This window comes from Oncorhynchus kisutch, linkage group LG17, assembly GCF_002021735.2.
Source record: "Oncorhynchus kisutch isolate 150728-3 linkage group LG17, Okis_V2, whole genome shotgun sequence".
Lineage (NCBI taxonomy): Eukaryota > Metazoa > Chordata > Actinopteri > Salmoniformes > Salmonidae > Oncorhynchus > Oncorhynchus kisutch.
In genome coordinates this window covers 35152427-35178915 of record NC_034190.2, presented here as the reverse complement: position 1 = coordinate 35178915, position 26489 = coordinate 35152427, and the positions used below count along the sequence as shown (strand labels likewise).

Below are 26489 nucleotides of genomic sequence, written 5' to 3'. Positions count from 1 at the left end.
TTTGCCAAGCAAAAGAGCTTAAACATCTGACTTTGATGCTGGTGAGCAGACATGGTGATTTGAGTGAAAAACAAAGCTGAAGAGAGAGAGAGAAACAAAGAGGGAAACATGGAGAAATTCACTGTACATTTGACAGTAAAAGAAAAGGTGCGTGGCACACTGCAGATTCTACTGGAGGACTTCTCCAAAGGATTGAAAGAGAAATTGTGGAAACACGTGTACAACGTTCAACACCAATTCTACCAAACTGAGAGAATGTAAAGAGAATCTGGGGAAAGAGGAGATCATAGTACATTTTGAGACTTTGGTGATTCTCACGAGCAGGTCACCATCTACACTTTGTATTGGATATACCACAAATTAAACGGTTTCACTTTGCTCACTGAGCTCTTCTATGACACCTCTGCTATCCGGGCCCATCTCTCAAAAACAACCCAGTATAGGTCTTAAAATTATTTATACTATCTCTCCACCCTTCCCTTTGAAATGGGCTTCCAGAGAGTCACATAGAATGTCCTAGAAGCTGGACATAGAAAAGGCCCAGCTGATGGGTTAGGAACAGCTGTGAAACGAAGAGCAGGTGGAATTGTGGCACAAGGCAAGGCCCTCCCAAATGGAAGAACTGTTTTTGAGGAACTGTCAAAAGATCAGTCAGCTATCAAGCTCTTATATATCTCAGAGGAGGAGATAGAGAGCATCGAGGCCCTCCTACCGGATCACCTGAAGACGATCCATGAGACAATGAATGATACACCAGGTAATAGTTCAGGGTTGTTTTGTGTCAAATCTCACATTTGTTAAACAAACATATTATCACTCCACTATGTGTCACTAGACTATGCTATCATTATATATTTCGAATGTGCATAGCTTTGACAATTTCCTGTGTTTCCAGATGGTCACCGACAGTTCTCCAGAGAATACTCAGTTGCTTCTGTTCCTTTCCACATCACTGCAGCTGTTTCAGCCCAAAGACCGTGACTCTGGTTGGAAAAACAGAGGCAGACCACGATGGAAAATCCAACACATCTCACAATGCCTTCCAGCCCATTGAAGATCTAAGTGAAGCATTGATCGGAAAGTGGTGTGTGGTGGAATATGATCAGGACGTTTACCCTGGCATCGTGCAAGTCGTTCACGCAGAGAGTGTTGCTCTTGTGATAAACCAAGAGTCGCGTTGGCCCCAATCGTTTTTTTGGGGCCGATGAGAGACAACATTATATGGTACAGACCACAGCATGTGCTTGGACTTCTCTCTGAGCCCCATCCAGTGACCAAAAGGCACATGGAGCTGGATGCCTTGGTCTGGCAGGAACTTAGCTCTCTTTCTAAGTCTTAGGTACCCTTGGAAACTCACTATACAATGCATACAAAGCAGGACATATAGGTACTGTTTATGTAAATATATGTAAATCATACATTAAATACAATATGTACAGCTATCAGCTTTAACTCTTCCCTCAATATATACAGTTGAAGTCGGAAGTTTACATACACTTAGGTTGGAGTCATTAAAACTTGTTTTTCAACCACTCCACACATTTCTTGTTAACAAATTATAGTTTTGGCAAGTCAGTTAGGACATCTACTTGTGCATGACACAAGTTATTTTTCCAACAATAGTTTACAGACAGATTATTTCACTTATAATTCACTGTTTTAAAATTCCAGTGGGTCAGAAGTTTACATACGCTAAGATGATAGCTTGGAAAATTCCAGAAAATGATGTCATAGCTTTAGAAGCTTCTGATAGGCTAATTGACATAATTGGAGTCAATTGGAGGTGTACCTGTGGATGTATTTCAAGGCCTACCTTCAAACTCAGTGCTTGACATTATGGGAAAATCAAAAGCAATCAGCCTAGACCTCAGAAAAAAAATTGTAGACCTCCACAAGTCTGGTTCATCCTTGGGAGAAATTTCCAAACGCCTGAAGGTACCACTTTCATCTGTACAAACAATAGTATGCTAGTATAAACACCATGGGACCACACAGCGGTCATACCTCTCAGGAAGGAGACTCGTTCTGTCTCCTAGAGATGAACGTTCTTTGGTGCGAAATGTGCAAAATCAATCCCAGAACAATAGCAAAGGACCTTATGAAGATGCTGGAGGAAACAGGTACAAAAGTATCTATATCGACATTAAAACGAGTCCTATATCGACATAACCTGAAAGGCCGCTCAGCAAGGAAGAAGCCACTGCTCCAAAATCGCCATAAAAAAGCCAGACTACGGTTTGCAACTGCACATGGGGACAAAGATTGTATGTTTTGGAGAAATGTCCTCTGCTCTGATGAAACAAAAATAGAACTGTTTGGCCATAATGACCATTGTTATGTTTGGAAGAAAAAGGGGGAGGCTTGCAAGCCCGAAGAACATCATCCAAACCGTGAAGCACAAGGGGTGGCAGCATCATGTTGTGGGGGTGCATTGCTGCAGGAGGGACTGGTGCACTTCACAAAATAGATGGCATCATGAGGAAAGAAAAGTATGTGGATATATTGAAGCAACATCTCAAGACATCAGTCAGGAAGTTAAAGCTTGATCGCAAATGGGTCTTCCAAATGGACAATGACCCCAAGCATACTTCCAAAGTTGTGGCAAAATGGCTTAAGGACAACAAAGTCAAGGTATTGGAGTGGCCATCACAAAGCACTGACCTTAATCCCATAGAAAATTTGTGGGCAGAACTGAAAAAGCGTGTGTGAGCAAGGAGGCCTACAAACCTGACTCAGTTACACCAGCTCTGTCAGGAGGAATGGTTCAAAATTCACCCAACTTATTGTGGGAAGCTTGTGGATTGCCACCCAAAACGTTTGACCCAAGTTAAACAATTTAAAGGCAACGCTACTAAATACTAATTGAGTGTATGTAGACTACAGACCCACAGGGAATGTGATGAAAGAAATTAAAGCTGTAATAAATCATTCTTTATACTATTATTCTGACATTTCACATTCTTAAAATAACGTGGTGATCCTAACTGACCTAAAACAGGGAATTTTTACTTGGATTGAATGTTAGGAATTGTGAAAAACTGAGTTTAAATGTATTTGGCTAAGGTGTATGTAAACTTCAACTGTAGGTGCTAGAAGTTATAGTTGTTTCATCTACAGTAAGTGTAGTCAATGACAAAACGTTGTTCTCGTGTTGAAAAGGTGCTAGTTCCAGTGTTTAGGAATCTTACTTTGTCTTATATGAATTAAATGTTTAACAGTGGTTGTTGTTCAAAATGTTTGCAATAAAGTATTGTTCTCAGAATTGTTTTTTACATAAATGTCCTTTCCACCCCAACTTTTCATTTCCACCCCACCTTGTCATTTCCATCACAACCCATATTTCTGAGGTAAATTAGTATATTATGTGTAATTTATATTGATTGATTTGTTTTAGATAGGGAAATCATATGGTTGTTATCATCATCTCACAAAAAGGTTGGGTGGAAATATCTTATTTTTCATGATAAATAAATGTTTTCAGCTGTCACCAAGGCAGGTTTATACATTCAGGTGTCATGTTGAATTACTAATATTAGGAAAACCTTTAAAAAATATTCAATTCAAGTTAATATACAAATACAATGCCTTTCCCACATGGCGTTTTTCCTATTTTGTTGCATTACAACCTGTAATTTAAATGGATTTTTATTTAGATTTCATGTAACGGACATACACAAAATAGTCCAAATTGGTGAAGTGAAAAAAAAAAAAAAATTGCTTCAAAAAAATTCTAAAACATAAATACCTGAAAAGTGGTTTGTGCATATGTATTCACCCCCTTTGCTATGAAGCCCCTAAATAAGATCTGGTGCAACCAATTAACTTCAGAAATCACATTATTAGTTAAATAAAGTCCACCTGTGTACGATCTAAGTGTTACATGAACTGACCAGGGTTTGGTTATAAAAGAATATCCGAAACTTTGAACATCCCACTGAGCACCTTTAAATCCATTATTAAAAAATGTAAAGAATATGGCACCAGAAACAAACCTGCCAAGAGAGGGCCGCCCACCAAAACTCACGGACCAGGCAAGGAGCTGACCTGAAGGAGCTGCAAAGCTCCACAGCGGAGATTGGAGTATCTTTCCATAGGACCACTGTAAGCCATACACTCCACAGTGCTGGGCTTTACGGAAGAGTGGCCAGAAAAAAAGCCATTGCTTAAAGAAAAAAATAAGCAAACATGTTTGGTGTTTGCCAAAAGGCATGTGGCAGACTTCCAAATTATATGGAAGAAGGTACTCTGGTCAGATGAGACTAAAATTGAGCTTTTTGGCCATCAAGGAAAATGCTATGCCTGGAGCAAACCCAACACCTCAACATCATCCCCACAGTGAAGCATGGTGGTGGCAGCATCATGCTGTGTGGATGTTTTTCATCGGCAGGGACTTAGAAACTGGTCTGAATAAGGGGGGTGAATACTTTTGTAAGCCACTGTATATAAGACATGTGTTATAGATACAGCGGTTATCAGATATTGTTTCTAGACAAATCAAAGACAATCAAAATACTTGTAAAATGGTGTTTGAATAATTTTTAATTTCTGAAAAATGCAGGACCAAAGTGCCTGAAGTTTCAGAATCACCCACACATGGATTTTGTATTATAGATATGTGATAGTAGAGTAGTGGCCTGAGGGAACACACTTCATGTGTTGGGAAAAGTGTTATGAAATGTAATGTCATGTAATATTTTAAACTGTATGTAACTGCCTTGATGTTGCTGGACGCCAGGAAGTCAATGGGGATCCTAAATAAATAAACACAATAAATAAAGTATTCAAACTGGTTGTAAGTTCTATAAATGGCCCTATAATTACACTGTACTCGTTTACTTAAAATTCCAGGAATATAAAACTCTCCGGGCCACAAGCTTTGAACTAATTATTTCTAATTGCTTTATCTCACATATGTGATGAGCAGCTGTTAAGTGTCTAGTAATATGGGAGTCACTTTGATATTGTTCTCTCAACCTTTCTTATACCAAAACATGTAGTCGTTTGTCCCTTTATTCCCCTTTGTCACCCTTGTGGATTCAGTATGAATGATGTCAGTATATGGAAACTAATCTGACAAAATGTCCTTAAAAAAACATTTTTATTTTAATATAAGCAATAAGCAATCTCAATTGTGTGTAAAATGCATAATTCAACTAAATACATGCATTTAATAATGCATTTGGCAATGGTCATGCAATTGGTTGGGTTATGCAGAAATTCAGAAACATAACGAGCACACAGCCATGTATGCTTTCCAAATACATGGCTCTGCACACTCTAACACGCGCGCGCGCGCGCACACACTCACGGTTGGTTGGACTTCTTAGCCTGTGACACTACCCGGAAATAGAATACAGACCGGAAGCTACCATTTTAACTCGAAGAACATTAGCAGCCGTAGGCATAGTCCATAGACGGGGACATCTAAAATTGACACGGGGCGGAAAATATTTGACCGAAGAAAAATTATGAAGATACAACAAACACTCAAGAAAGGGCTAATTTCGGTTAATTCGAAGAGTTAACGATTCAAGCATCGAAACTACCGCTTCAAACAAGGGACATATGTGAATTAGCAGGCCAACCCAGCGGAAATAGTTTTTGTTAACGAGTCGAAAACAGCCCTCCTGGGCCGATGGAGAGGCAGGCCTTTGAAAATATTTGTCCCTGGATGAAGAAAAATGGCTATCTGACATAAATAAGTTTTCACGGCATACCCCGCGCCATTTTTATCCTATGTTTTTTTTCTTTTACCGTTTTGACAGGCGATTTTAATGGTAATTATAAGGTTTGCTAGCTAAAAAAAGACAGCTATTAAGCTATCTGCTAGCTTGGTAGCTAGGTTAGCTTAGCATCGGCTACCTATGCAACCAGGTTTTCAAACGACATTTACATTTATTAGCTAACAACGACATGATTGAAAGACTCCTTTATTCAGATCCAATTTAATTTGTATTGCTGCTTTGGTTGACAACTATACTCAACCACCTATAAAAACAAAGTAATGTTAGCCTGCTAACGTTAGTTAGCTAATGACGAATGCCGCGCTGCTAATTTTGGAATTTTGCCACCACCTGCAATTTTGGTGGGTTTTCAAGTTAGTCTAGCTAACTTAGCTACCCACCAGAAGATCAATGGAAGCAGACCCATTCGTTTCTACTTGTAAACACGTTTTGGTCTTCAATCAAGCAGAAAGTGCTACACCAGTCTCCAGCCCATATACATCCCACCAAACCTGTTGGTAAGATGTTTTAAAATTAGTTTATTGTTAAATGGTACGTTATAACCTTGTAGTTAGGCAAGGTCTTCACAGACCAGCAGGAAATACTGGGAACGTCACTGGAAAACATTTTAGCACTAGTAGTCTTTTGTAATTTATATAAATACACATTCTTTGTTATGGTTGCAAATATCTCAACAGTAGGCTATTGGCACCTATCAGGTACAGGTCTAGACATGGCCATGTTGGCTATCATCCATAGTTTTGTTGATTTATTTTACATAATGATGCACAGCATGTTATCATAAAAATGAAACACTGTGCATGCCAATCAGTTTATGCCAATTTCTGTCACATATTTATATTCTGGATTCTCATATGCTCACTCTAATATATCCACTGATTGTAATTCCTTGATGTTATATATATATTTTATTTGTATTACATTTGCGAAACATTCTACTTCACTGTTGGAGCTAGTAACATAAGCATTTCGTTACACCTGCTATAACACCAGCAAATATATGTACATGTCCAATAAACTTTGAATTGATTTTACCGAGGCCCAGGCTACATTCTATTGAGGCCTATTTGATTGCCTTCTTGGTACTTTAGACTAATGGCTTCAAGTTCATGGTATATAATTTCATAACTAGCTACATACATTTAATTTGCATTGCCCCGTAGGCTTCAATCAGCAAATTGTGCATTATATCAAAGAGTGGGCCCCCGAAAAAAGCAAAGGGTGGAGAAAACAGAACATGCGTCCCATGTAAATACCTTTACTGGTAGTACTTAGGTCTAGCCTCATCTCATAGAAATTAACTATAGTGCTCAAGGACTCATTCAACGAGAGCAACGCAATTAATCATTTGGACTTGGTTTGGGGTAAATGGCCTAAATCATTTGTTTACAAAATTTCATGACAACAAAAAGAATCTATGGAGTAGGCTACTTGTTTGTTTATTATAACATAAGACAATTGTACCAAACTCCACAAGGTTATATGGGTCATCTATTTATTTTCTTGGCTATTATAATACCTTCCTTGTTTGGTAACAATAGGTTTCGTGACCTTATCGCCCTACAAGAAATGTAATTGGAAAGTTGCCCACAAGACAGAACTGTTTTTGTGTGTCTATTGTTATGGGGAAGGACACAGTGAATTCACTGTTGTTCTCTAGCAGAAGTTTCACACTGGGGTTCCTGTGATATTTACCTTAAAAGACTGAAGGTTGGGTGTAGCCCAGGGCCACGTTCAGTTGCAAAACGTTCCTGAATGTTGCAGATAGAAATTCCATGAATCGATTCCTTATTTCACATGTCTGTTATACATAGCATATTTATATCTGAACGTTATGTCCTGCTGAATGTGGTGCTGGTGTTACCATTTTGAAATGTAACCTATAATTAGTCTAGGTGAGATGGTTGTGTAGCTGTGGCAGGCCTCCCATGTCTCTAACCAAGTCAGAAAAGTCACCTGGAAAAAAGTAAAGGTGAAAGATTATTTAAACCACACCAGTGTTTTTTATTTGACCTTTATTTAACTAGGCAAGTCAGTTAAGAACAGGTTCTTATTTTCAATGACGGCCTAGGAACAGTGGGTTAACTGCCTTGTTCGGGGGCAGAACGACAGATTTTTTTTACCTTGTCAGCTCTGATTTTTATCTTGCACCCTTTTGGTTACTAGTCCAAAGCTCTAACCACTAGGCTACCTGCCGCCCACGCTTCCACCGAATATATTTATAGGCGGTTTTGCCCTTACACATCTGCACAGCTCAACTAGACTAATAAAGGACTTGTTGGTTAATTGAATTAGTGCTGGGCTAGAACAAAGATGTGGTCCCCTAGGACCAGGATTGCACACAATTAACACACTGAATTCACGTCTCTCCTGTTTTTAAAGCAAACCTGAGGTGCATGTGGAAAGTATGATTGGCTGAACTAACAGCTGAGTTGTTCCATATGATTTCAAAAACTTTTTTTACTGAACCCCTTTTGATTTGAATGAAATCTTCCATGTTTTCCCATGGTGGAAGTGGTCAGAAAGTGACATTTTGGATCTGAATGTTTTGGCATTTGAAAATAGGAGATACATGAATTCAGCGTGTAACCAAAAGGGTGCAAGATCGAATCCCCGAGCTGACGAGGTAAAAATTGAGATTGCTCAATTTTGACCCAATTTGCAAAGCCCACCCTACCATGAGACTGGTTGAGTTTGATATAATTTGAAAGCTTACTAACAGGGTTGTTCAAATCTTTTATGATTTTTTCATTTTTTTTGAATAAAACATTACATTTTGACATCAATTATCTAAAAACATGTAAACTCAGATTTTGTTCATATACACTGTAAAAAACATTAAGAACACCTGCTCTTTCCATGACATAGATGTACCAGGTGAATGCTATGATCCCTTATTGTTAAATCCACTTCAATCAGTCTAGATGAAGGGGATGAGACGGGTTAACTCTCTAGGTTCTAAACTAACATGGAATTGGTTTAAGATGACCATACTGAGGATAATTTAGCCACCTTTTACCGCAGATGCGGAATGGCGATATCGACGGATGCGGGGGAGATTACCAACGGGATATAAAACTCTAATATCTTATGTTTCACCGAGTCGTGGCTGAACGACGACATGGATAACATACAGCTGGCGGGTTTTAATCTTTTTCGGCAAGGATAGCACAGCGGCCTCTGGTAAGACAAGGGGTGGCGGTCTATGTGTATTTGTGAACAACAGCTGGTGCATGAGGTAGAGTATCTCATGATAAGCTGTAGACCACACTATTTACCAAGAGAGTTTTCATCTGTCTTTTTCGTAGCTGTCTATATACCACCACAAACCGATGCTGGCACTAAGACCTCACTCAATGAGCTATATACGGCCTTAAGCAAACAGGAAAACGCTCATCCAGAGGCGCCGCTCCTAGCGGCCTGGGACTTTGAATGCAGGGAAACTGAAATCCGTTTGACCTCATTTCTACTAGCATGTTAAATGTGCAACCAGAGGGGAAAAAACTCTAGGTCACCTTTACTCCACACACAGAGATTAGTTCAAAGCTTGCCCCCCCCATTTGGCAAATCTGGCCACAATTCTATCCTCCTGATTCCTGCTTACAAGCAAAAACTAAAGCAGGAAGCACCAGTGACTCGGTCAATAAGAAAGTGACCAGATGAAGCAGATGCTAAGCTACAGGACTATTTTGCTAGCACAGACTGGAATATGTTCCGGGATTCTCCTGAGTGCTTTGACGACGTTGTGACCGTACGTACATAACCATTAGCCACTGAAAATACATTGTACCGGTCTTGCTTATGAGTCTAGGTTAATTTGCATAATTCAATTAGTGTCAGAATTTGAACAAAACTCGTCAAGTCATAAAACGGGAACAGTGTCGGAGTCGACCAGAATTATTATTTAGCAGAAAATAGTAATGTACAGTGAGTTTATAGCGTTAGGAAGTAGCTTTCTTACGTCAACTAATGGTTGTCTTTAGTCAGAGAGCCATGAGCAAACGAGTGGAGACTCGTTGCTAGGCTACTCAGACTGCAGGGAGCTGTGGGAGACAGAGTAGCAGCAATAAGTAGCTACCAAAAAAAGTTTCACAGCATTTATCTTCTGTTCTATTGGTTTTCATATCAATGTTGTTCCTAGTTGTTGCATATTTACAGTTTACCTCTTTCTACGTTTCTAATGGAGGTGTTCATTTCAGTCACATTAAACGGCTTGCGTTTTCCCGCAAATTGCTTTTTGGCAAATTATGTATTACATTGTCTGCTTCATCACAGTAGTTTCATGTTAAATAATGAGACCACAGGCTTGCTATTTATTGTTGCATGTTTTTTAAGCTCTTAACCTCTCTGGGACATTCGGGACAGTAGCGTCCCACCTCAACAACAGCCAGGGTATAAGTGCAGGGCGCCAAATTCAAAACAACAGAAATCTCATTAAAATTCCTCAAGTATTTTACACGATTTTAAAGATAAACTTCGCGTTAATCCAGCCATTTGTCCGATTTCAAAAAGGTTTTATGGCGAAAGCACCACAAACGATTGTTAGGTCAGAGCCAAGTCATTGAAAAACACAGCCATTTTTCCAGCCAAAGGGAAGAGTCAAAAAAGCAGAAATACAGATAAAATTCATCACTAACCTTTGATGAACTTCATCAGATGACACTCATAGGACTTCATGTTTCACAATACATGTATTAATGCAACCGCTGTGTTAGATTTCAAAAAAGCTTTGCCGAAAAAGTACACCATATAATATTCTGAGTACAGTGCTCAGACAACAAAACAGCCAAACAGATATCCGCCATGTTGTGCAGTCAAATTTAGCATTAGTCAGAATTAGCATTATAAATATTCATTTACCTTTGATCTTCATCAGAATGCACTCCCAGGAATCCCAGTTCCACAATAAATGTTTGATTTATTCAATAAAGTCCCACATATATGTCCAAATACCTAATTTTTACCTAATAAAGTCCATGCGAAAGTTCAGACGAAACGTTATATTACAGTTCGTAGAAACATGTCAAACGAAGTATAGAATCAATCTTTAGGATGTTTTTATCATAAATCTTCAATAATGTTCCAACCGGAGAATTCCTTTGTCTGTAGAAATGCAATGGAACACAAGCTAACTCGCACGTGAACGCGCGTCACGAGCTCATGGCACTCTGCCAGACACCTGGCTCAAACAGCCCTTATGAGCCCCCACCTCACAGTAGAAGCATCAAACAAGGTTCTAAAGACTGTTGACATCTAGTGGAAGCCTTAGGAAGTGCAATATGACCCCATAGACACTGTTTTTGAAAGGGAATGAGTTGAACAACTACAAACCTCAGATTTCCCACTTCCTGGTTGGATTTGTTCTCAGTTTTTTGCCTGCCATATGAGTTCTGTTATACTCACAGACATCATTCAAACCGTTTTATAAACCTCAGAGTGTTTTCTATCCAAATATACTAATAATATGCATATATTAGCAACTGGGCCTGAGTAGCAGGCAGTTTACTTTGGGCACCTTATTCATCCAAGCTACTCAATACTGCCACCCAGTCCCAAAGAAGTTAATGAAAAATATCCGTTCATTTTACCCATGCATAATATTTTCTCTTGATCAGGTCATTTTACTGTTTGGAACGAATTTAACCGTTTGTTAACCTGTTCTTGGGGGTTGGTTAGTCTGCAGCAAAATTGACTGAAACTTGTATCCCTGCTCCAAATCTCTCTGCCAATAATGGCTAGTTTTCAGTTTTTCCTCCCCACTCACACCAATTGGTGTTTGTTAAGAAGCAGTTTTTGTTTCTTTTTTATCCTTTTAATTGAAAACAATCACAGGAAGGTACTTCATTGTTACCTAGAAATTATTTTGTTTTGAGATTAAAAGGTTGCATTGGACCTTTTTTAAACTGTCAATCTTCCATTGGAAACCTATTGAAATTATATAGATAATATATTTCCATTCAAGATGACATTTGACAGTGGGTGGACCAGCTGCTATCTTACTGGGAGTAATTGGAAGTTAGTTTCAATTCAATGAAATGTCAATGGTGTACCAGATATATTGCAGGTGTCTGAAGGGATAGGTCCATTCTATGAATTCTATTTCTATGATTGAAATGATACCCACCCTGTATTCGAGTATGCTGTCTCAACCGATGACTGGCACAACACAAATGCTTCCAATGTAAAATAAGGTCTAAGGTAGGGCTGGGCGATATACCGTATTTTACAATATACCGATATTGATGCACAGACCGGTTTGGGTTTTACTTTACCTTCTATAATGGTATTTGAATGTAAAAATTTTATGTGACGTGGCATGCGTAGTGTAGGACTGGCCAATATATATCAAATTCATTTTTGTTTTTATGAAAGTTTGTCCGCTTGTTCTCATGTTATCTTTTTGCTCTCGTCTTGTTCGCTCCTGTGCTCCTTCCCTTTTATATCAGGGAGTTGTATATAATGAGGAGATGCTCACTTATCCACCCTAACAATGGGAGTCATTGTCCCAAAGGTGAGAAGGCAGGCGACAAGCTTAGGTTCAAGATAAGCGCATAGAAATGCATTGGGCTTTTTTTTGGGACCGATTTTGGCGAGAGGGAAACCTCATGCTTTTCCTCTTTCTCCCAAGATGAGAGATCACTTCTTTCTCTGACAAACGGTTTCAACTTGCATTTGAGGTTTGGTCCAACAGAATCAGTCATATGGACACCGAAACACATGGAGACATAATTTTACTGTAGTAGAGTAGTTCACTTTCGAACCATACCCTGTTTATGTTTCAACTCCTCAAATTTTGAGCCGAGCAGACACTACTAAAACGTAGGTACCAAATTAACATTAATTCTGGAAAATGAAATCTAATTGTTGCACGTGCATTACGGTACCACGTATTGCTAGCAGCATTTTAGTCAGTTAAAGATCGTTATACTAGCTGTTTAGTCTGTGTGCAATAAGCATAAAACAATTATATAAGGAATTGGCAACTCATTCTCATTCTGAGAAATAAAGTAGGCCACTTGATTTCAACATCTGAACAAAGTGGACAGGCTAGCATGCTTTTCAAACAGTTGGAGACGGACAGGTTGTGTTCATAACAATTCAACTGTTTTGTCTTGTTAGATCAATTCAGAGCTTGTGAAATTTTACCTACTTCCAAGTTGGCTAAACTTGAAATCTAATATTTTTGGTCACATACACATATTTAGCAGATGTTATTGTGGGTGTAGCGAAATGCTTGTGTTCCTAGCTCATCACTGCAGTAGTGTCCCTCTTGCTCCTACCTGAGACGCAGACGTCCCATCTAGACATCAGGAAATGCAAATGTGCTACGCTACATGCTAATAGCACTCGTTAAAACTCAAACGTTCATTAAAATACACATGCAGGGTATCAAATTAAAGCTACACTCGTTGTGAATCCAGGCCACAAGTCAGATTTTTAAAATGCTTTTCGGCGAAAGCATGAGAAGCTATTATCTGATAGCATGTAGCACCCCAAAAGACCCACAGGGGACGTAAACAAAATAATTAGCATAGCCGGCGCTACACAAAGCGCACAAATAAAATATAAAACATTCATTACCTTTGACCATCTTCTTTGTTGGCACTCCTAGATGTCCCATAAACATCACTATTGGGTCTTTTTTTCGATTAAATCGGTCCATATATAGCCTAGATATCGATCTATGAAGACTGTGTGATCCAGGAAAAAATAGCGTTTTATAACGTAATGTCATTTTTTTTAATTAAAAAAGTTGACGATAAACTTTCACAAAACACTTCGAAATACCTTTGTAATGCATCTTTAGGTATTAGTAATATATTCTATAGCTGTGCCTCTGGAAATGATGTCCGGATAAATCTCCACCAAAATATCCGGTCGGAAACAATTCGTAGGCAAATGACAAGACTGTTGACATCGTGTGGAAGCTGTAGGTACTGCAACCTCTGCTCCATTTAATGTGGTTCACGTTTAACAATGGGTTCAAGTGGCGCATGGATATATTTTCCCATTTTCAGTGATCAGATTTTCCTGCGCTTTTCGATGAAACGCAAGTTCTGTTATAGCCACAGCCGTGATTTAACCAGTTTTATAAACGTCTGAGTGTTTTCTATCCACACATACTAATCATATGCATATACTATATTCCTGGCATGAGTAGCAGGGCGCTGAAATGTTGCGCGATTTTTAACAGAATGTTCGAAAAAGTGTGGGGTAGGATGAAGAGGTTAACATTTCACAACAATTCGCACATCTAATAGTAAAAGATTGGAATTAAGAAATATATAATATAAATATTAGGATGAGCAATGTCAGAATGGCATTGAAAATGAGTAAAGCAGTATGTGAACATTATTAAAGTGACTAGGTCCTGGGTGGCAGGAAGCTTGGCCCCAGTGATCTATTGGGCCGTACGCACTGCCCTCTGTAGCGCCTTAAGGTCGGATGCCGAGCAGTTGCCATACCATGCAACCGGTCAGGATGCTCTCAATAGTGCAACTAACTTTTTGAGGATCTGGGGACCCATGTCAAATCTTTTCAGTCTCGTGAGGGGGAAAAGGGGTTGTCAACTGTCTTGGTGTGTTTGGACAATGGTATGTTGGTAATGTGGACACCAAGGAACTTGACTCTCCACCCACCACTACTACCCCATCGATGTGAATGTGGGCATGTTCGGCCCTCCTTTTCCTGTAGTCCATGATCAGCTCCTTTGTCTTGCTCACTTTGAGGGAGAGTTTGTCTTGGCACAACACTGCCAGGTGTCTGACCACCTCCCTATAGGCTGTCTCATTGTTGTCGGTGATCAGGCCTACCACTGTTGTGTTATCAGCAAACTTAATGATGGTGTTGGAGTCGTGCTTCGCCACGCAGTCGTGGGTGAACGGGGAGTACAGGATGGGACTAAGCACGCACACCTGAGGGGCCCCCGTGTTGAGAATCAGCTTGGCAGATGTGGTGTTACCTACCCTTACCACCTGGACCCTGGGACTAAATACCTGCCTGTCATGCAGTCCAGGATCCAGTTGCAGAGAGAGGTATCTAGTCCCAGGGTCCTTAGCTTAGTGAGGATCTTTCTGGACACTATGGTGTTGAACGCTGAACGCTTCATTGTAGTCAATGTACAGCATTCTCACACAGGTGTTCCTTTTGTCAAGGTGGGAAAGGACAGTGTGGAGTGCGATTTGAAAGAGCGTCATCTGTGGATCTGTTGGGGATGTATGAGAATTGGAGTGGGTCTAGGGTATCCGGGATGATGGTGTTGATGTGAGCCATGACCAGCCTTTCAAAGGGCTTCAGGGCTACCGACGTGAGTGCTACGGGGCGGTAGTCATTTAGGCAGGTTACCTTTGCTTTCTTGGGCTCAGGGACTATGGTGGTCTGCTTGAAACATGTAGGTATTACAGACTCGGTCAGGGAGAGGTTGAACATGTCAGTGAAGACGCTTGCCAGTTGGTCCGCCAAATCTTAAGGTTCCCCTAGGAAACACTTGTCAACACTTTGGTTCCTTCCCTGACACAATAACTCCTCCTTGGTATTTTCATTCATAGTCATGTCAAACACTTCATTTAAAGTGCCCACTATTATATTCTAACTATAGAATTAGAATAATAATTATATTTCCATGATTCTAACAGTTCACCCAAGTGTTTTCCTCTAAATCGCAATTGCAACATTTGGTTAAAAATAAGGCCCAGATTGTTTGCCCATATCGTGCAGCACTACGTGGAAATGATCTCAAATGAGTGCAGGAAAAGCAGAAATGTATGATAATGCTGAGAAATATTTTTTTGTTGAATTGAAGAGTATGAAACAATGCAGAAAGACCCAATGAAATCACTTAGAATGTTTGTGTTGCCACCCTAGGGCCACACTACTCATAAAGCAAGTTTATAACTCTTACTATTCAAAAACGTGAAACAAAAATATATTTTGGCCATATCACCCAGCCCTAGTTTAAGGTAGGGTTGTAAACATTAAACCATTTAAACGAAAATTAGGATCTTAAAGTTAAGATAGATACATAACTGAAAATGTTTTGTTTGTTTTTGCGTAGATGCAGAAAGAACAACATAGTGGGTCAATTTCCGCATCAACTAAGGCTCAACTTCTTCTTTGTTTTGGTGCCCTGGCTACCACGCTGTGAAAAGCGTAATGTGAACCCGTTATCATGCGCAGATACTACGAGATTGAAGTGTTGCGTCTAGCTCATCTCAATATCCTAGCCTATTCATTGATGTTAGGCCCTGCGTTACTGAAGTTGTGAGACATTGCAAGCCAAGAAATTGTGATATACAGGATTCCATTGTGAGATACAGCTTTTGATTGCCGTCTGATAGACCTAGTGTACGGTTCTGTGTGTCTGGCGGCTGACCTCCCTATACTGTCTCCCTCCGTCCCTCTCTAGCTCACGGAAAATTGTGAGCGTTTGTGTTCTTGGAGGTACGGCAACTAGTCAGTCTCCTGCGTTCCAAAAATACAGAATCTTAGGAGTCTTCACACTCGACGTGCAAGGATTCGAGGAAACAATTATTTTGGAGTCGACTCTCCACTACGTCATTGTTGTTAACAGTTGGAAAAATGACAGAGAAAGGTAAGTGACCGCAGCGAAGTCTTGTGTGGCAATACTTTGAGAAGTTAAATGAGAAAGAAAATCTAACTTGAGTTGAGGTACAGTAATGGTACCGGTGCAATGCTTTAAAAATAAAATTCCACCAAACCACTCATTTGCATAATACTAATATGTGAGAATAATGTTTGGGGGTGAACAAACGTTTCATTTTGTTTACAAGGTTGGTAGCAACATGTGGAAATCTGTTGCTGCTCAAGTCAACTACAAAACCCGCAATGCTGTCTCTGTGGGCTGACTGGCTAGGTAGCTAGCTAGCAAATGTAGCTACACACTATAATACCAGAGTCAATATCAGCCTGTGAAGAAGAGAGCTGTAAAATCACCTAAACAAACTGCACTTACTATCGATTTACCAGTCTACAATCTCACCATGTTCAACCTGCAGATCGATGCAGTCTGACATTCACAACGGCACCATGCAATTCACCCTGGACTGAAGAGGCAGACAAATGGGAGAAATGTGTTAAACCCTTTTGTTAAATTACACATTTCTCTAGGTATTTAAATCATGGAAATATGATCAATGGCTCATTGGAGAGAAGACAATCTGACATGTTTCTCAGATCTAAAAGTTGTATTCCTGTTTAACTTCCAGTGTGGTGAGAGCGGCTTTATCTTAAGGCTACGTCATACCAACTGAATTTCTGCCTGCTTGAATGGCAATATCTCAGATACACGTGAAAACATGAATTCAGGAAATTGCTCAGAGATGCACAAAAACAACAACCTTTTTTTTTCTCTCTTTCAAGTCAGTTACTGATTCTGAATTATGACCTGGAAATGTGGGTCCTTTTGTGTTTCAATAACTATTTTTGTTAAATAATTGTCCATCCTTAGTTAATTGCATGAGGCTATGTTACAGAATGCACCGTTAACAGAGTTGATGGCTGCATTGGTCTAGGCAATACAATTATTGTAAATAATCACAATTTTAAAGGCACAAACGCTTGTTTATGTTTTGACAAATCTTAAGTTAGACAATGAAGATCTCCTGAGTTGGGTCTAGTGGTAAGTGGTTATGTATGCCTATACTGGGAGCTTAAAATAATTTGATATGATGCTTTGTCAATTCTCGGGATCAAATCAAATTTTATTGGTCACATACACATGATTAGCCAATGCTAATGCGAGCGTAGTGAAATGCTTGTGCTTCTAGTTCCGACAGTGCAGTAATATCTAACAGGTAATCTAACAATTTTCCCAACAACTACCTAATACACACAAATCTAAAGGGAGGAATAAGAATATGTACATATAAATATATGGGTGAGCGGCATAGGCATGGTGCGATAGATGGTATAAGGTACAGTATATACATATGAGGTGAGTAATGTAAGATATGTAAACATTATTAAAGTGGCCTTGTTTAAAATGACTAGTGATCCATTTATTAAAGTGGCCAGTAATATGAGTATCTATGTAGGCAGCAGCCTCTCTGAGTTAGTTATTGCTGTTTAGCAGTCTGATGGCCTTGAGATAGAAGCTGTTTTTCAGTTTCTCGGTTCCAGCTTTGAAGCACTTGTACTGACCTCGCCTTCTGGATGGTAGCGGTTTGAACAGGCAGTGGCTCGGGTCGTTGTTGTCCTTCATGATCTTTTTGGCCTTCTTGTGACATCGGGTGCTGGAGGTGTTGGAGGGCAGGTAGTTTGCCCCCGGTGATGCGTTGTGCAGACCGCACCACCCTCTGGAGAGCCTTGCGGTTGAGGGCGGTGCAGTTGCCGAACCAGGCAGTGATACAGACTGACAGAATGATCTCGATTGTACATCGATTGTAAAAGTTTTTGGGGGGGTTTTAGGTGACAAGCCACATTTCTTCAGCCTCTTGAGGTTGGAGGCGCTGTTGCTCCTTCTTCACCACGCTGTCTGTGTGGGTGGACCATTTCAGTTTGTCTGTGATGTGTACGCCGAGGAACTTAACTTTCCACCTCCACTACTGTCTCTTCGATGTGGATGGGTGGTGCTCCCTCTGCTGTTTCCTGAAGTCCACGATCTGCGCCTTTGTTGAGTTGATGTTGAGAGATGTTGTTTTCCTGACACCACACTCCAAGTGACCTCACATCCTCCCTGTAGGCTGTCTCATTGTTGTTGGTAATCAAGCCTACTACTGTTGTGTCATCTGCAAACTTGATTATTGAGTTGGAGGCGTGCATGGCCACGCATTCATGGGTGAACAGGGTGTACAGGAGGGGGCTGAGCACACACCCTTATACCCAGTGTTGAGGGTCAGCGAAGTGATCGGCCCGTCAAAGTCCAGGACCCAATTGCACAGTGCGGGGTTGAGACCCAGGGCCTCCAGCTTAATGATGACCTTGTAGCCTTACTATGGTGTTGAATGCTGAGCTGTATTCAATGAACAGCATTCTTACATAGGTATTCCTCTTGTCCAGATGGGATAGGGCAGTGTGATGGCAATTGCATCGTCTGTGGACCTGTTGGGGCGGTATGCAAACTGAAGTGGGTCTAGGGTGGCAGGTAGGGTGGAGGTGATATGATCCTTGACTAGTCTCTCAAAGCGCTTCATGATGACAGAAGTGACTACTACGGAACGGTAGTCATTTAGTTATCTTTGTCGCCTTGAGTACAATGGTGGCCATCTTGAAGCATGTGGGGACTGGGATAGGGAGCGATTGAATATGTCTGTAAACACACCAGCCAGCTGGTCTGCGCATGCTCTGAGGACGCAGCTAGGGATGCCGTCTGTGCCAGTAACCTTGCGAGGGTTAACATGTTTAAATGTCTTACTCACGTCGGCCACAGAGAAGGAGAGGAGTGGGGGCTGTAGTACTTGTTAGCGGGCCATGATGGTGTCACTGTATTATCCTCAAAGCGGGCAGAGAAGGTGATTTAGTTTGTCTGGAAGCGAGACGTCGGTTTCTGTAACGTGGCTGGTTTTCTTTTTGTAGTCTGTGATTTCCTGTAGATCCTGCCACATACGTCTCGTGTCGGAGCCGTTGAATTTCCGACTCCACTTTGTCCCGAGGCGCAATCAAGCTCTAGGCCTATTTAACCAAGAGACTTAACCAATGTTTCTGTTTTTCCCCAGTCTTCAAGAGTGTGACATCAACGGGCAGACAAAGCAGTGGAACGCCTGTTCATCCTCCTCCACCCCAGCTGGATGCTGACAGCTTCACATTTTTGGTGAAAAACAAAAGACTACCACTGTACAAGAAGGACTCTACAAACACTACATAGACTGCATACTATTTATACGTTGTATTTCAAATTAGGAACAGCATTTATTTAAAAGGACCTTTTACCTGCTCTTCTTGGTTTAAAGTGCAAGCACTAGGCATTCATCTGTATAAGAGGGGATAAGGGATAGACATTGGTAGAGGTGAGAGTCATTCTAAGTTGTTCAAGAAGCATTACTTCCAGTAGCTGTGGCTATTGATGATTATTGGTGCGATATTGTTGTACTTCAACAGTAGGGCGAGTGACCCAGGAAAAACCTCCCATTAGTGAGTGGGAGATGTTCCAGTTCAGTAAGTACCCCTTGGACATTCTAGATATGCTAAGTGGACACCAAGCCCACCAGTTTAAAGGCCTTGGATTGGAAAGACAGTTGCAGCACCAACAGCAAGTCCAACTTCAGCATCAGCAGCAGCTTCAGCAGCAGCACCAACAGCAGGGGGAGTCGTCAGGGGCTCTTCTCTCTGGGCTTGGTCTGGGGTCTCTTCAGGGGTCTAGAAGTAATGCTTTTGCTGATTCTTCATCGATATTTGCCAAAATGAGTGCCCCACCTCCACCAATATCACACCAGAGCCAGTCCTCATCCTCTCATAGTTCACGGAAATCCAGTAAGATGAGTAGTAGTGGGAGTTCTGCTGCAGGATACCCACAATTCTTACGTCCGTTTCACCCTGCAGAAGCAGCGCTAGCCCAAGAGCAGCTACACTCGGGAATGGGACGTTTTGACTTTGGTGGTAGTAGCAGTGGAGGGTCTGGTGTTATTGGAGGAGTGGTTACATCGGCTCCCCCACCGCCACCTTTACACCCTGGCCTCTCTGTTCCCCAAGCCTCACCTGGACCATCCTCCTCGCCCTCCCCGTCATCTTCATCGTCCACCAGTAACAACCCTGGCAGTGCAGTGTCCTCCCTAGGGCAACCACTCGTTGGGCAGTCTGATCCACGTAGCTTGCATCAGCAGTTCAGTTGCATGCTTGCCGCCAATCAGTACTTTCTTTCTGGGGTCCCGACTAACAGCAGTCTGGAGCAGTTTCTGGTTCAACAAGGGGGTCATAACCATCTTGGCCTGGGTTTGGGCCAAGGAGCTAGTGACTCAAACTCAGCCCTTGCCCCACCTCCAGCTCTTCACTCCTCTCACAGTCATAGTCACTCCACTCCCCAACCTCAACAGCAGCAGCAACCATTGGCACCCCATGCTTTATCTCACCCTCACAGCCATACCCACCCACACCATCCTCTTCACCCAACACCTCAGCCGTCATCTCTGGGTGGCTTTGATTTCCAAGGTATTCCAGTTCTCTCCTCCAATCAGCTGGCTTCGTTGATGCAACAAGAAGCTAGTGGTATGCCTCTCCCTCTACCACTCCATTTATCACTTTCAAAAGATGAAGGGAAAGGAGACAGCGGATCTGGGTCTGGTGGAAGTGGTGGTAGCAGGAGAAAGAAGGCTATGGCTGGCTACCTTCCTCAGAGAAAAGCAGATGGCACTAGTCACAGCAGTAGCAGTGGTAGTAACTGCCACAGCAGCTCCACTGAACACAGTCAAAATACAATCATTCAACCGGGCCTTGTAGGAGGAGCCATAACCAGCCTTGGTAATAACCATTCATCAGTCCTCTCTTCATCAACACAGTCTTCCGCAACGGTCTCCTCCTCTTCCTCCTCAGCCCCTTCCTCATCCACAGCCTCGGTGCTGGTAGCTAATGATTCACAGCTACCTAAACCTGCAAATCCCATGGCCTCCATGCCTTGTCAACCTGACCCTGAAGCCATCTACCACTGTGGTGAATGTGGAAAGACCTTCAGTCATCTTACAAGCCTTCGAAGACATCTCCGTAGTCATGGTTTGACTTCTGAAGATGCCAAGCCAGACACTTCAAGCGAAGACAAAACGTTCTGTTGCACCGAATGTGGAAAGGGATTCAAGAAAAGAGGGCACCTCCTCCAGCATGGTGTTATCCATTCAGGGGCTCGTCCATTTGCATGTGGTGTCTGTCAACGGTCTTTCAACCGCCGTGAGTCCCTCACTAGGCATGAGAAGATCCATGATGATAAGCCTTTCCGATGCCCTGCTTGTGGTCGCTGCTTCCGAGAGAGCACCTCTTTGCTAAATCATGCTGCGTCTGGCACCTGTGGAAAGCCTGGAAGGAATTCCCGGCCCAGACCAAGCGGTAGTGGTGAAAATCAAAGCTCATCAAGTGCAAGTAGCAGCAAAACTGAAATGGTGGCTGGAGGCAGTGGTACAGGTGATTACCAACGAGATGGAGCGAGCAAATATGGCACGGATTATTCAAGGAACCGGCCATCCTACCAACCATCCTACAGTGTGGATGACTACCGACGACAGCAGGCTAACCAATCTTGTTATTCTGGAGAGAGCTCCCATAGCAGTGAGATGTCAAGCCAGACACTTAGAAAAGCACCCTTGGCTCCTACCTTACACCCACACCCTCAAAGTCAACAACAACAACAACACCATCTCCATCAACAGCAGCCTCACCTTCCTCTTTCATCTCTATTGGATGACTCTGAGGATGAGGTCACTAGCAGTGCCATGTCTGCAATTGCAGCAGCTGCCGCTGCCTCCTGCGACATAAGTACTGGCGAGAGTCGAGGAGAGGAGCGAAGAGACATCATTGGAGGTTTGCTTGGAGGACTTGGCTTTGGGAATATGGGAGTCTCACCAGGTGGTCCATCATCTACATCTGAAATCGACAAGACCTACAGAGCAGGTAGTGGCTCTACCATGCCTTTAACCCATCCAAGCCAGCAGATGATGAATGCTAAACCGAAAAAGCCCCGCAAGCCTCGGCAGAAGAGAGAACCAGGACCTGATGGAATCATAGTTAGACAAAGAAGAAGTCGTGGAGAGGGAGAACGGCCATATTCATGCGGAGTATGTGGTAAAGGGTTCAGGAGACGTGAGACCCTACGTCGGCATGACCGTGTTCACACAGGTGAAAAGCCACACCGGTGTGATGTTTGTGGGAAAGAGTTCCGGGAGTACTTCCATCTTACTAAACATTCCACTGTGCATTCTGGGCAGAAGAACTACAAATGTGACCGATGTGGTAAAGAGTTTGCTTATGCTCAGAGCTTGGTGAGACATGGAAAATTACACACAAAAGTGGAATTGGATGGTACACCAGGAGGAAAAATTGCTAAGGGCCATGGAGGGGTTAATAATATAGATGGAAATCAAGCAAACTCTCAATCTTATTATCCGTACCCTCAAGATAAGTCTCAGCGGTCCAGCTCGTCCACCCAGCCCTCTCAGAAGCTCTATACATGCACAACATGCTGGAAATCCTTCCACCATCAGTTCCACCTGACAGCCCATCAACAAACTGTCCATGGTGGTGGAATAAGAGGTGAAAAGAATTTCTGCTGTGAGGTATGCGGGAAGGCTTTCGCCTATTCTAACAGCTTGTCCAGGCACAGGCAATCGCAGCATGGATTGGGCCGCACTGGTTCGGCAAACCCACCAGCTGGTGGAACCCAACATCCTTCCCAAGCAGCGGAGTACATCCCTCTTTTTGAATCAGGCCACCCCTCAACTTATCCGTCTGGCTCCTACATGCCAAACCAATCCACCCAAGGTCAACACCGCCCTTTTCAGTTCCAGTCCCAAGAAGGATGGGTTGGTGGCAAGAGAAAAAGAGAGAAAAAAAGGAGGGTTGAATATCAAAGTATAATGAGAGGGGGGCAACTAGTAGGGGTTGCCTTGAATAAGGCCACGAGCAGGAGACTCAAAGTGATGAAGCGGAAAAAGGGAATAATGCATGAGAAGCTTAAGCAAAAGAAACTGCTCGCCCAGCTCCTGAGGATGAGAGGAGGGTATAGAGTTAAACAATGGTGCGGAGGTGTGGTTAAGGTCAGTGGGCTGTCATCTATGGAAGTCCCCATAAAACGTTTTCCATGCCAGTACTGCCCCAGCACCACATTCGCCAGTCAGGCCAAACTTTTGATCCATCGTTGTGTGAGGCACCCTTCAAGAAATAACGGCCACCGGGCCCGTCTGAAGTGCTCGGTCTGCGGAAAGCGTTCTCGGACGTTACGGAAAGCCCTCATTCATCGTGGACGTCACCTTTCCCAAGGGCGGTTCTCATGTCCCAAATGCCGCTCCCGCTTCTGGAATGGATCTCTCCTGGAGAGGCACAGGGTTGCTTGCCGGGGTCAATCGCTCTTAGGCAGTGGAAGCTGGGGCTTGAACGTGAACTTGCCCCCAAGAGAGGTTGTTGAGAAGACAGCGGAAGAAGCGGTTCAGGAGGGCCAGCCTGGGAGAACAACAGTGGTGACTGAATACAGCCACTAATTATTTTATAGTCTAGGATTTTTTAACTAAAAAGCAAGCAAGAACTAGCAAGTTTTAAAGATGTGGGCAACAGGCTTAGTAGAATTACCATATATCCCATTCATACAATCCTTACTATAGCAGAGATGTTTGTAAGATAACATGGACTTTTTAAAGGTCAACATCAAAAGCACCATCCGTCTGTCTTTGCTTCCCCAAAGTGGAGAGAGGATTCTAGATCATGCGAGTGTTTCAGTAGCATCTCTTTTCTTCTAAAATGCATTCAACCACAGTATAATTTTTGTTAGCTGTGTTTGGTCTGGGATTATGAATGCATACTAGTAAGAGTGAAGTACCAAAAGTACTGATGTTTTATGTTTTCTGTCATTATTCACAGTTAAACAGTAATAGTATTTGTCTTTTGTTCAGTACTATGTGTTTTTCTTTTGTTCCCTGTAGAGATTTTTTTTCTCTTACAGATGTTTGGCCTGAAGCAAAAAAAAATGTCTGGTAAGCAAGCCAGTCTAAGAAGCTATTTGAACAGATAAAAGATAGTTGTCAATTAGTCACTCCTGTTATGAAACTTGACTCACTGAATTGAATAATCACTTAGTGTAACTAGACGTATCTTGTCAAACATTCGGTAAAATTGTGCAAAACTGGCTAGCTGAACAGGTTAGAATGGATCAGAATGGAATGAAAGAGACCATTTTTCTGTACACTTCCATCATATATAGGGGAAAACAATGGGACTTTGGTGTCAGGAATGGATAATGGGAACAACCGGAGTGTACTGTACAATTCGTATTATATTTTATTATATATTGATTATTTGCTGTTTTTTTTTACTCCAAGTATCATTTATTTTGTCATTGTTGCTATTGTATGGGTGGGTGGGAATATGTTTTGGGACTATCTTTGTAAAACAATGGGAGGATGATGAATATATGTATCAGTGTGACAAATTTTTTTTCCTTCTCTACCCCATTTACCAACCCTATGCTTTAGTTAAGCCCTATCCCGTAACACGTGTACGGACACATTGTTCATTACTTAGGTCCTGTCCCCCAGTGTTTTCCTTTCAGTAAACTAAAACATGAAATATTATTACAAAATAACTATCGTTTTCTTTGCCTGAAGTGAATTGTTGAATCCCTTAAAAATTAAATAAAAATTTGTAAAAATGTCATCATGCTTTCCCTTCCTATTATTTAAATTGATGGTATTCAAATTCTCCCCCTAGTGGGGTTGCGGAGGAAATGCAGTGGGCAAAAATGACAGATTATTTTTGGGACAATATACAAATGTTATTGAGAAAGATCATTTAAAAAATACATATACTCATGTTAATGAGAAAGGTAATTAGAAAAATAACATTTGAATGAATAAATGTGTATTAATTGATTCTCTTAATTTTGATAGAAATAAATGTAATTAATTGCAGGCAATTTGTTGATGTGACAATCAAAATGTACCGATTTATTTAAAAAAAAAAAAGTTAAACATTTTAAGGTTGTAATCAGATTTGGGATGGGGGTCGTCAAATTCTGGCGAAGAAAATGGGGTCCCCGCTGAAAAAGTTTTGAATACCAGTGATTTAAATCTAGAGCAATTCTGAACTTTTCTTTTTGCCAATGCACAAATGATCGCTCCTACACATTTCACTGTTTATATTTACTTTCCTATATGTTGATCATTTAAGTAAGTTCAAATAAATGGCTGCAAGGTGTTCCACACAGAGCGCTGTACTTACCTTACACTGCAGAGATGTTTACAGCTCACGTGTTGGCACATGCCCTGTGTTGTGCCACACTCAATTAGAAATGGAGGATAAAAAGCCCAGTAGATGAGTACGGCTGTTTAGTGCCAAAGGCTCACAACCAGCTGCTCTGAGAGTTTTCCTCTGTATCCGGAAGATTGTATATATTGGTGCATTTGCTTGAATTCACTTTTCAGAAAGTCCTTTATTTTATAATATACTGTATTTGGTCACCGGTTTGGCAGGGCCTGCATTTAACACTTCAGTCAGATTATCATAGGGTCAGTGGTGTGATACACATCAAACTCTTAGTAACAATTGATTTCTGTCGAGAGGATGGGCAGGCATGCAGATGTGGTTGGAAAATAACTGGGGTAATATTATTCAGTGTCCTCTAGATGGCCATGTGAGGCCCTTTTTATGAATGCTTACAGAAACCTAACCAGAGAGGGAGGGGAATATTCTGTGTGAGAGAAACATTGCAGTTAAAAAAAAATTTTAAACGATGTTATGCATGCACATTAAAAGAATCCGTGCTATAACATATTTGCACCATATTCTCAAATCACGGGTTGATTCATCTGTGTGAGTATTTGTCCGTGTTTTAAATGTGTTGATTGTGTCATTGGATATTTTTGCTCTTAAAAACCGCACTATTGCCTCCATCTAGTGGCTTGTAGGTCTAATGCATACATGAGTGTTTTTTTTTGCACTTTTTAAGGTGGCACATCAAATAAACTGTTGTACTTCTGAAGTGTGACTCATAAACGGTAAATTATGATTATGAAGATAATTTAACTTTAACTTTCAAAGAAAATATTAGCTGGAGGGGTAGTATGGAGAAGTAGATTTTTTAAATATATATATATTTGAGGT

The 26489-nt window shown here is 41.5% G+C and overlaps 1 protein-coding gene across 1 annotated transcript; it reads left to right on the top strand.

Annotated features, from left to right (window-relative positions):
* Positions 1–5365: 5365 nt before the first annotated feature.
* On the top strand, positions 5366–25583 carry LOC109907563 (uncharacterized). The gene is made up of 2 exons (XM_020505601.2): positions 5366–6241; positions 19418–25583. Exon 2 carries the CDS (start codon positions 19844–19846, stop codon positions 23873–23875), a length of 4032 nt encoding a protein of 1343 aa, XP_020361190.2. The 5' UTR covers positions 5366–6241; positions 19418–19843; the 3' UTR covers positions 23876–25583.
* The last annotated feature ends 906 nt before the right edge of the window (positions 25584–26489 follow it).